This window comes from Haemaphysalis longicornis, unplaced genomic scaffold (assembly GCF_048455015.1).
Source record: "Haemaphysalis longicornis isolate Haplotype H1 unplaced genomic scaffold, Haemaphysalis longicornis Haplotype H1 scaffold_10, whole genome shotgun sequence".
NCBI classification, from domain to species: domain Eukaryota; kingdom Metazoa; phylum Arthropoda; class Arachnida; order Ixodida; family Ixodidae; genus Haemaphysalis; species Haemaphysalis longicornis.
The window spans coordinates 48,969,087-48,981,200 of record NW_027526204.1 but is presented as its reverse complement, the minus strand read 5'-3'; the positions used below and the strand labels follow the sequence as shown (position 1 = coordinate 48,981,200).

Sequence of the window (12,114 nt, the reverse complement as noted above, 5' to 3'; positions counted from 1 at the left end):
CAAATTGAGATGAGCCTTAATTAATGTGACACTTGCAGTTCGAGAGTAATTAGACAATATGAAACGTGCTGAGCGATTCTGAATGGATTCAATGTTGTCTATGAGCATGTGAATATGAGGATCCCAGATAGACGACGCATATTCTAGTTTTGTCCGCACTAATATTTTATACAGAAGAAGCTTTAGGTTAATTGGAGCAAGAGAAAAATTTCGACGTAAATAGCCAAGAGTTCGGTTAGCGTTGCATGTTATGTAATCAACGTGAGCCTGCCATGACAGGTTGTTAGAGATGTTAACACCGAGGTACTTGTAAGAAGAAACGTTGCTTAGGGGGGTGTTGTTAAGTAGGTACGAGGGGGACGCAACTTTTGACGGATTACGAGTTATCCTCATTGATTTTCATTTATTTGTGTTAAGTTTCATTAGCCAAGTATTGCACCATGAAGAAATATTATGCAGGTCAGATTGCAGGGTGTCAGTATCGTTAGAGCACGAAATTTCACGGTAAATAACGCAATCGTCGGCAAATAACCTAATGGAAGAGGAAATGTTACGAGGCAAGTCATTAATATATATTAAAAAGTTTGAAAATTACATTTTCAAAAAGTTTGAAAATTACTGAGCGTTTGAAAATTACATTGAAACCTAAAAGAAACTAAAGAAAATTAAATTAAATGCTTCCACTGTGTGTTTTCTGCAAATGGTAGCTAGTGTATAGGTATGGTAAACACCCTAAATATCACGCTACCTCATATAAATATAAAGGGCAAGTATTGTATGTTGGTCAATCATAGTGAATGTTAGGCAGGCCATAAACTTGCGGATAATAAAATCTTCCCAAGAAACATAACATATTGACACATTCCATACTTTGGCTGCCAGTAAGAAAACGTTAGTTACAGACAGTAAGCATATCCACCAAACAATCCGAAGTGCCTCTGACGCGCGCACGAACACTCCAGAACGTAAGCAACACGTGCGAAACATAGTGCATCTACCTGGCGAGAAGTTTGATTTGAAGTGACAAATAGTGTTGAAAACACTATTAGGACATATACATTTTCGTACATGATACGGTTTTTAAATAACAAGCTAAGAACTCCAAACAAGGGCATTTTTGTTGCACACAAAACTGGCAGTTTCGGATTTGTAGACGCCTAGTGGGTTTACATTTTTTATGTATTTTCTGAAAGAAACTGTGTAGGAAGAAACTTTTTTTGGCAAAATGATGCCCAATGAATTGCACGTCTAACGAAGGGTAAAACGAAAATGACGTTTCGAAAAAAATTCGTGATTATGACTCGATCTCACACCTTAATGTTGGCTTAGAAAAGTCAAGGTCCATTGCATACTATGTACACTCCACTTAAAAGGGACGCACCGAGAAAGAAAAACACCAAATGAAATGATCTCCAACTTCCCCTCCAACGAGATGATCTCCAACTTCCCCTTAAGAGAAGCCTCAGAAATGGAAGAGCGGGCATGGCAGTATTAAGCGTGCCCTCTCCAGCGGCATGCATTTAGTCCAGAATCAGCAGCGACGGCAAATGCACAAACTCACCGGGCACCATTAATTCAGTCCTCAGATTGAGAAGGAGAAGGCCACGCAAAGAAATGAAGCAGAAAATAACAATTCTACAAATCCAGACTATATGAGCCAATCCAATCCATTGTTAGATTTCAGAAATCAGCTGTCATGCCTGTTATATGCAGTTCAGTTCAAACGCCTAACTGGAGGAGAGCCTTGAATTTTACTGAAAAGCCTACTGCTACAACTGTGAATAAATGAAGACCGTGTGCAGCTGTGTGAATTGTGTTGTCAGCTCAATTCGTCTGCAAGAGCTAAGAAAGTGACAGCGAGCCGACAGTTGCCACATTGGTCATGGTATTTCTCTAACGAGTATTGTGCATCTGAACAACATTACGAACGAAATATCAGGCTTTATTATTTCGCTAGTATATCTGTGAAAAGGAATATACTTTGTACTTTGTTGCTTGTGTAGTGTGAAACGTGCGTTCAAAAGACAGTGGCAGGGCTACAGACAGGACAAAGCGATAGGTAAACATTTGCGCTTTGTTTCCGTTCCGCTCCATTGGCTCCCACCATCTCACGATGTTCTGTGCCAACCAGCCCAAGTTCAAACTCTTGCGAAACGTGCCACAACAGAAACAGTTGGAGAGGTCATCTTTAGGGTATTAACAGCGCGCGTGGACGAGGACAACAGGAAAAGAAGACAGGACAAAGTTCTGAACTACCACTGAGTTTTATTTTGATGAGACAGACATATAGACCGAGAAATATCCAGCAGGAATGGCAACACCACCTGACAAACATTTATCTCGCACACTGCCAGCTACACTCATTGCTCCTACTGCTGATTCAATGCTAATTTGCCGGAGTGGTCTAGGTGTGTGGACATTTTGTCCACGTTCTCTCGCGCACCTTATTTCCCACTCGTGTACGCACTATGCCTTCCAAACATCTCTCGCGATTGTTGGGTTTGCAGCATAGAAGGTGCCTTTGTGTACAGGGATGATTAAAAAGTGAACAATGAAGTACACAGCCTCAAATGCATCCTGCACCATCTGGCTGCACTCAGTAAACTGCGCGCATGCGCAGCTCTGTCTGAGCGTTTGAGATTGTGGCCTACATTTATGGGAAACGCTTAATTAGGAAGCAATGCCGGTCTTTTATTTTGAAACACCTTTTCACGATGCCTAAGTCTCTAAATCTCTAATTTCGTCATCTTTACAGACTTTTTGAGCGTTGTGCGTGCATTGTCATCACACAGACCCAGAAAAAAACACATTGTCAATCTAGTTTTTAATGCCATAATGTCTGTACATGTGCAAAATTTCAACTAATCATGTGCTGGGTTCCAGGCCATGCTGGAATTGCGAGGAATGAGACCGTGGATCAAATAGCCACTGGTGGTGCCCTTACAGATACAATGGACATAATACCGTACACGAATCTCAAGCCACACATAAAACACCACCTTCGCAAAACATGGCAAGCCGACTGGAGTGCACAGACAGACAAGTTACATATAATGAAACCATATTTCGGGCGATACACTATTGGCCCACACAACAGATTCATCAAAACTGCCCTAGCTAAATTACATATGGGCTACACACATGCGACACACTCCCATCTGCCCATTGGATCCCCAACACCCTTGTGTAGCAGGTGTGTGGAGGGCCTATCCCTAATTCACATTCTAATTGCATGTAAAGCACTAGCTGCAAAAAAGACGCAAGCACTTCCCACAACTATACAGACAACACATTCCACTACACCCACCATTGTTTTGAGTGGGTGACTCCATGATTCCTCTACAACGTACTCATGCACTCTACAATGCATACATGTCCTTCCCACCGACATCATAATAATGTAAAGTAGACACTGATTTAACGAACTTATTCAACGAGCTCCAAAGACATAAAAAGGATGTAGGATACATATACCTATAGGCCTTGCATACGTACCACTACACTGTCTATAAATAGTACCACTGGTAACATCCCATAGGCAGCCTATAAATGTACCATGACAGGTGCATTGTACAATCTTTCCACATAGACAGGTTTTTTGTAGTTATAGCAACAAAGAATAGATGTAACTTTGACCTAGTAGTACTTCTTCTGGACAACTACAATGTCGATTGCTTATATCTCCAGGATATCTGTAGCACGTAGTGCGGTTTTCTAGGGAAGTTCCAGCTCGTTGACAGCTGCAAATCCCACTCGACGAAAAGCAACATGCTCACTAGAAACGCTGGTGCGAGCCAACAGATAAAATGCAGAAATTCACTATTCCAAAACCCCGACAACAGAACCTGCCATACCTGCAGCTTTGCTGGCTTCCATCTGCCCAGGGTTTGAAGGCTCTGAATATTATCACAAGTATTCGAACATAACACTACTCAATATAACACTAACATTATATATATATAATAACATAACACTACTCAAGCCTAAAATTAGGATTTCATGTCTGCCTAGTTACTGACTTTTGAAGTGCATCACAGAGATAAAACAATAAATGAATGATCACTGCAGTTGACATCATAGCACTGGGTATCCTTTGGAAATCGCTCTGGTTGTACAAATCAGGTTTTTTACGACTTTAAAATTTTTCAGAGCGTTTAGGTTTCTCTTTACAGGACTTTCCTGAAAGGTGGTTCAGGCAGCTGTGACAAGTGTGTGGCGCCCCCAAACCCTGATATTCGTCGGCCGCTAGGTTCAGTGGCCCCACCAGGCTCGGTGGGCAACATTGTGGGCAGCTGACCAATAAACACCGCTGAGCACGGCTGCTCGCGGTCAGTCACATTCACCACCAGCACGCTGCATGTCGTCTCTCGGCTGGAGGGTACCCCTACCCTCCCAGGTTCACGAACGCGGGGTTAAATCGTGACACTGGCGACGAGGGAAGAAGCCCGTGGAGCAGCCGAAGCCACCGAGAGCGCCGCCACCGAGAACACCGAGACACCGCCCCCTCAAGCCAGCTGCCATTACGCCATGCTGCTGTACGGGAGGCTCGAGCCGTTCGAGGGTGAAGGGCCCGCCTGGCCGGTCTACGAGGAACAAGTTGGCGTGTTTTTCCGGGCGAACGACACACCCGAGGCAAAACAGCGTGACATTTTCCTGGCCAGCTGCGGGACCCGCGTTTTCGCTCTCCTGCGCGACCTGCTCCAGCCGGCCACGCCGCACAAGTCGCTGGGTGAGTTGCTCGCCACGCTGCGCTCGCACTTCAGCCCGGCTCCGTCGACGTTAATGGAGCGGTTTCGCTCCATTACCGGAGCCGCCGAGACGGAGAGACGCTCGGGCATTTCGTCGCAGCGCTGCGAGGGTTGGCGAGCGGCTGCACCTTCGGGGAGCAGCTCGACTCGCTGCTCTGGGACCGTTTCGTCTGCGGCCGTTTGAATAACAAGGCTTTGATTTTGACTTAGTTTTGATTCTTTTTCACGGGTTCTGCTTAGAGGGCTTTTATAGGAACTGTTAATGTTGTTGTCAGTCAATTTTTTGTAGCATAACTACTTATACTGATAGCACTGTTACAGTGATCATCGTGGAGAGCAGTAGCTCATGATAAATTGGCTGATTCAAAAAGCCCTTGCATTGTTGCACCACATGCATGGCCCAGGTATGCTTGCAAGGAATGCTTCTGCAGTGCATATAACCTTTTCACTTTACACCACTGTGCAATCTGTCACAGTGCAATATGTATGCCAGTGAAAATTTGAGTAACCTTTTTGTTTCTGCACTCTCAAAGTTACTTACCAATGTTTATTTTTTACATGTTATGAAGTGAGTGTTTTGGTGGTACGCCTTTTCTCATATGTCTTAAGTGGCGGTCTGTCAGCAAAGCTGGTCTGGGAGATGCTGCGAGGGTGCAATATTTCATGCCTTTCCAGGGAGGCCCTTTCAGAAAAAGTATACGGACAGAATCTGCACATGTAAGACTTCCCACCTGAGTGCACTTTTTCATGCCTGCTCAAGTTGCTTTTTTCAATAAAACTCTTCGGGCAAATACTACAAACGTAAGGCCTTTTCCCGGAGTGCACTTTTTCATGCTTGACCAGGCTGTATTTTTGAGTAAAACTCTGCTGACAGATGCTACATACATAGGGCCTCTCACCAGAATGCACTCTTTCATGAGCAATCAGGCTGGATTTGTGAGGAAAGCTCTTCTGGCAGATGTTACACACATGAGGTCTTTTGCCACAGTGCCAGTTTTCATGATCAACCAGATTGTATTTTTTCTTAAAGCTTTTCTGACAAATTTTACACATGTAAGGCATTTCATTGGAGTGTATTTTTTCATGACAAGCCAGTTGGCTACTAGTATTAAAGCCACTTTTACAGATCCTACACATGTAAGGCCTTTCGCCAGAGTGCAGTCTTTCATGAGCAACCAGATTGGATCTCGAAGTGAAGGTCTTATTACAGGTGCTGCACACATAACACCTCTCAGCAGGAAAGATGTAATGACAGATACTGCACACGTAGGAACTCTCACCAGAGTGTACACTTTCATGACTAACCAGGGTAGTTCTGTATGCAGATTGCTCAATACTCATGCTACACACGTGGGAGTCCTTGCCGGAGTGAATTCTCATATGTAGGGCCAGGCTGCGTTTTGTACGGTAGGCTTGTTTGCAAACAGTGCAGATGTGAGGCGTTGTGGTGGCACACCCTTCACCATGATTGCTCTGGTGGTTGGCAGGAGAGGCAGGAATACAGCTTCCCTCCAAGCGATATTTTCTTGCTGTCAGTGCAAAAATTCCGAAGTAGAAAAAATGACACACAATTGGACTAAACTGCAGTAATAATAAAGACCAGATATATGTCAACTCCATGACCAAACAAACCAGAATATGCACAACATTACAAAAGATGCATAACATTCATGCACAGAGTACCACTAGACACAGCCAAGAATGGCCGAGGTACCAAAATATTTACATAGCATTTAATGTCCCAACACAAAGAATGACTGAAGCACCAAGAAAAGTCTGGCAGTAGGCCCTACTTGCAGAGGTCACATTCCAAGTCCAGTATTTACATTTCCATCAAAACACAGTAAGCCCTAATTCAGCCATCACACACATGCCTAAAAATGCTAAATATTACTAAATGAAAACTTTTTAAATACATGGTCGAATAAAATATATTAGAAGTTTTCTAAGATGACATGTTCAACTCATGCACAAAACAGAAAAACTTCAACTGATAGCAGTTGCAAGTCTACCATTAGTGTCTCTATACCTTTTGCGAGTTGAGTGTAAAACAGCAGATGTGCCCAGAACGGCATGCAAGACAACTTTCGTAAATTGCCTAAAAATATCTGCTACAAAAATTGGCTGCATCCCTTCTAACCTATGTAGTAGCCTTTCTAGCAAATTAACATTAGTAGTAGCCTAGGGACGTGCAACTTACAGCATAAAATGCAAGATGCCTGAATAGTTCCGTTCTGACCATGTTGACGGTCAAGTCGTACTTTTATAGTACTTTATCAACCTATACTGAGGTCTACAGCTAGAAATGTCCAACTGAATTGTCGTCTTCAAACTGAATTTTAAGAGGAACAAGACATTTGACATTAGCTTTCTCATAGCTAATAAAGAATCACGTATAAAACAATGTTGCAGTCATTGATGGTCAATGCATGGATTGTTTCATGGTGGACTGCGTGAATTGTATACAGGGCAATTTTTTTTTTGAAAATTTAGTGAGGTCAAGCAAAATGTACCCCGTGTGCAACAATGTTTCTCTAACTATTGTATTTCTGCAGAGCGTTAAGCGTTTTCGTGCTACTTATGAATGTGTAGGGCCCGCAGCACTTGCAAATAAATAAAAACTTTTCACTTTGTCACCGCTAAACTCGCAGAATGTTGCCATTGTAGTCCTTAATTAAGGCACGCTCATGGTTAGAAAACATGCACAAGACTAATGTGCTCCAACCACCTTCACAAGACAGTCCCCAATGTTTTCTTCAGTTTCGGCCGTTACTCACGGATTGCTCCCCCACAACACAGGTTATGGGGGTGTGGGTGATGATGTGGGTGAGGAATCTTGGCTACTTCCTCTTCCTTTAGCTCCTGTACATAATACGTCAGGCCCCCTTCCAAAGAAACCCTCAACACTCAAACTCTCACCCGAACCAAAATGAAGTTCCCAAGGCAAATTTTGCTGTCCGTTTACTCAGCTCTAAAGCTGCTAGTTTATTAGCCACTATCTTTAAGTGCTCTTACAATTTTCGAGGCACAAACATCACTTTTTGAGCAATGTGTGCACAATATTTCTACCAAGCCAATAACAAGTTCCCTGTAAACTGCAGGAAGGCACTGTTTCTCTAATACTCTACAAATGTTCTCCCTGCATGGCAAAACTTTTCCGTGCAGGCAAACTTTTATTGGAAAGTTGCATTGAGTAACTTCACATAAAATTGCCTCAGTATTCCGCTCACCTGCTAACATTCTCAATAATAGACTAGGTAGTTTCTATAAAATCTACCACAACTGCACAATTTTAGCACGCCCTCAATTGTAATAGGAGGTAAGTTTAGGCAATGAAATTTGAAAAATATTCGAACACCGGTTTCACCGCACTGGCGTGAAAGACACGACACTACGTGAATTGATTTGGAAAACTTATTTGATTGATTGTAAGGTTTCAACGCGCCGACTCAACGCAAGCGACTAGGCGCGCTGTAGTGGAGGGCTCCGGATGAATTTGGACCATCTGGGGATCTTTAACATGCGCCAAATCTCATGCACACAGCGTTTTTTGCTTTTTGCCTCCATCAAAAAAGCGGCCGCCGCGGCAGGGTATCGAAGACAAATTACGTCTGGTAGTGGACTTTCCTTCCCATGGTAACAATAAATTCATTCATTTGTTTTGAGCAGGCTAGACTAAATAATGAAGATGAAAACGTTGCCTTTTTTGGAACCTGGAAATTGTTCACACAAAGGCAAATCTGCAAGCCTGATATTTTTTGTTTTTTAGGTAAAAATATCACTCTTAGGATTTGTAATCAGTACCCTGAAATGGTTGCAACATGTGCTCGTGTGAACACTAAGAATTTTTACCACATCTTGTTTTCCAACCTCATAATATCAGCGGCATGCTTGGAACCGCTGATATTCCTCAGAAATAAACCTTTATAGCTTCCAGACACCACAATGAATGAAACATGAAAAAAAAAAATGATTAAAAACTATAACACAAATTTTTTTTCTTTTAAGCCGTATTTCCACTCTGAATTGGAATGCTAATATGAAAAGAAAAAACAAACTCTAACCTGGAAATTTCTCTTCGGTTTGGGAGCTTGCACTGATGAGCAACGTCGGAGTGCACTGTGTACCTGCAAAGAAATTTCAGTCTATAATGCAGACTGGCTCCCACATAAAATAGGGGACGTACCTCTAGCACTGGTAGTAACAGTGGCTTGCGTCTTTTGGCTACAGGATACAACCCGGCTGGAGGCAGCAACCACAGACATTGCTGTAACGGAGCCCTAGTGGGTCCAGGATGTTGCACCCAGTATACCGGCTGTCGGTGTTGTGCCTTCTGGAAGCAAACAACACAACTACAGATAAGTTTGTACACACACAACACTAAAAAAACTTGCTGTAAGCCCACTGCCATCTTCACATCTGGCAGACGACAATGTAGAGACGATTGATCACATTATACGGGGTGTTCATTGACGCGCAACGTGCGGTGTGGGAGGGTTCGCCATTTTGAAGTCCTCGGTCAGTCGGCGGAGCACGGGAAAAATGTTGACGGGAGCACTCTGGCGAACCCATGGTGATCGCGTATTCTGCTACTACGTGCAACAATGGATTACTGTGTGATAGTCAGTTGCAGCAGTCGTACGCAAACCAAAAAGATGAAAATGGAAAGCAACAGCAATGATCCAGGCTTCTTCAAAGTCCCGAAAGTGTGCACATCGGAGTGCGAGAAGACGAAGCTCCTGTCGGAAAAGCGTCGTCGAGAGTGGTTCGCGCGGATCAACCGGCTGGGAACAATGGACCCCGACAAGTACCGAGTGTGTTCAAGACATTTTCTATCGGGTACGTGTCATTTCATCAATTTAACACCGTGTGCGACAAAGAAAAATGACTGAGTGGCACCACCACTGTGCTCGCAGCATGGCGAAATCGCGCAGCTTTTCAGGGAGGCGCCTTTAAGCTGTGTCGAGGTCGTAGCTGGGAAGAAAAATATATATCGAGGAGCTAATTTGTGAAAGGTTACGTTTGCGACAGCTAATGGGCAATGAAACGATAAAAATTGTCAGGGTAGCCGCTTTTGAAGCAGCAACGCATTAATCGTAGAATGGCATGCGAAAAAAAAAGGAGAGAAAAGAAACGTTTCCGTGGTGGCTCGCGGGCGAGCTGTCGTTCAGGCTGCACATCAAAACCACAAAACTTCCGAGGACATTTCGAACCTAGACTGAAAAATGCTGTGGGAGTTGGAGTAAGTCACACCCAAGGGGAACATTGAGAAGGAACAGCTGTGCATGAGTGTGCATTTCAATGCCCCCTTTTCTCGTATGCAGGTTCACTTGCAATTCTGCCGCCCGCTCGTCCTGCCGTGAAATGCGCAGTAGGGAACTACTTCGTATACAAACGATGCGCAGTGGCTGAAATCCAGAAAATTGATACGCATTGCCTTGCAAAGGACCCGTATGCGTAGTGAGCTATCTCGACAGCAGGCATCAGCCCGGAAAGTGTCGCACCGATAGTTCTCGCACACCGCTCGCTCGGCTCGTTTTATATTGTGGCGGCCTATACCTATAGGACTGGTGGCAATGGTCGCCTGGGTCTTTTGGCTGCAGGACACATTCTGGCAGTAGGCTCCATACGCAGACATTGCAGGAACACAGCTATTGGGTCTTAACGATGTCACAGCATGTGGGATGCGAGCTTTTAGCATCTGGAACCAAAAAAAGAAAAAGAAGAAATATGCACACACGCAATGTCAAGGGTGCCAGCAACAACTTTGCTCAGAAGCATGCGGTTAACCCTACCAGAGATACCTTCGCTACAAGGCAAAACTACTTTTGGCCTATCCACGTATGGTCAGCCCCTTTCGCGCTAGAGAGTATTGCAACATATCACGCCGCATAGTTCTGTGTACCCCACACATGTTCTGAAGTTTCAAGTCTCTTGCAGGCACACCATAAAATCCTGACAGTCCAACAAAAGTTACGCAAGCCCTTGATCGATCGCCGACCAGAGTTAAAGATGGCAGCTGTATAGTTGCGAAAGAAGAACTTACGGGGAATGCTTAGAACTTTCTATGAATGAAAAGGAGAAAGCGGAGTCAGAACTACTGATGAACTTTCCGCTGCAGGGTTTTTTGAAGGTCCAGATGGTACATCCTTCGTTTCTGAAGAACTTCGCCTACACGCCTGTCACACTGGTCCAGCCTCAGCACAGCACCCACCAATGTTCGTTCTGCTTGCCTCTGCGCTACTACCGCTTACCTACGCAAGTGCTCATAGAACACACTATAACCTAATGGAAGCAGCAGCGTCTAGATTTCGGAGGCAGACTCGAACGGAGGTCTGGGTTGAACAACTGCGAAGAATCTACCAGTTTCCATCCTTGCCGCTTCACCCAACACCTCCGCTTGGTGAAGACTAGGCGAGTCACTCTAAATTTCGCATGCGTTCATTGGCATGCAGGCACGGCGCTTACTTTACTCTAGCGCAGCTTTTGCGGCGGTATCTGCTGACACATTCACGAGCGCCGAATGACGCCATAGCTTCGAACGTTGGCTTCGAATGCCCGCAGGAGGTTCAATGATCCCCCAACATCGGCAGTCCGCGGAACAGTGCTCGAGCGCAATCGGGGCCGTCGGCTCTCAGAAGCGGCCGCGAACAGCGCTTGCGCCCGGGGTGGCTGCACAGATATCAACCGCGACTGCAGAAACAACTGCAGCCGAAGAAGGCCGGCTGCCGAGCACTCGGACACGAGCGAAGGCACACATACCTTTTCACAAGCAGCCGCAGCGGCTCCACGAGATCCCAGGGCCTTGTCGCAGGCACGCACAACGCTCTGTCCGCACGCGGTGAGGCACCAGCAAAATGCGCCTTCTCGCGCAGACAACTTATATGCACGCCTGAGCACCAGCATCAGAACACTGTACACAACAACGCGACGCCCAGTACGGCGACGACGCAACGACTTGGAAAACTCTGACAGCGGGAAGACAGTCTAGTACGACGCCCCTCTCGTCATTTTCTTGCGGGCCGTGGAGCGCCTTGCGGGAAAAGCGGCGCTGCATGGAGCGAAGTTTGTGCGCACTGACATTGCCAAGCGAACGCGGTTTGTTGAACGCACGTCAGCACGCTTTCCGTCATCGTGTCAAGTCTGTGGTGACAGAACAAACACATGCACTTGCTATTATAGTACCGGCAACTAGAGCACATTATTTAGCGGCTCTATGGGCTCTACTTGCAACAATACAGTTCCTAGTGAAAAACTATGTGGTAACAAAACGGCTAGACGTCGCTATTACGGCTCCGGTAAAACACCGTCTAATAGCGCAAACATCCGCTTGCAGCGCCCCGAGTCCCGAAGGGCGCGCAATGTA

At 45.1% G+C, this 12,114-nt stretch overlaps 1 protein-coding gene across 5 annotated transcripts; it reads right to left on the bottom strand.

Annotated features, from left to right (window-relative positions):
- Positions 1 to 1,688: 1,688 nt before the first annotated feature.
- LOC144158491 (uncharacterized) lies at positions 1,689 to 12,019 on the bottom strand. Of its 5 annotated transcripts, none has more exons than XM_077689404.1 (6): positions 11,511 to 12,017; positions 10,308 to 10,449; positions 8,935 to 9,081; positions 8,813 to 8,875; positions 6,099 to 6,277; positions 1,690 to 4,918 (listed from the first exon to the last, which is right to left on the bottom strand). In XM_077689404.1, exons 3-6 carry the CDS (start codon positions 9,011 to 9,013, stop codon positions 4,802 to 4,804), a joined length of 438 nt encoding a protein of 145 aa, XP_077545530.1. In that variant the 5' UTR covers positions 9,014 to 9,081; positions 10,308 to 10,449; positions 11,511 to 12,017; the 3' UTR covers positions 1,690 to 4,801. The 5 variants fall into 5 exon arrangements, with proteins under 5 accessions (XP_077545529.1, XP_077545530.1, XP_077545527.1 ...); XM_077689401.1 differs by adding an exon at positions 11,217 to 11,420 and having other exon boundaries at positions 1,690 to 6,277; positions 11,511 to 12,016; XM_077689403.1 differs by lacking the exon at positions 6,099 to 6,277 and having other exon boundaries at positions 1,689 to 4,918; positions 11,511 to 12,019.
- Between the last annotated feature and the right edge of the window lie 95 nt (positions 12,020 to 12,114).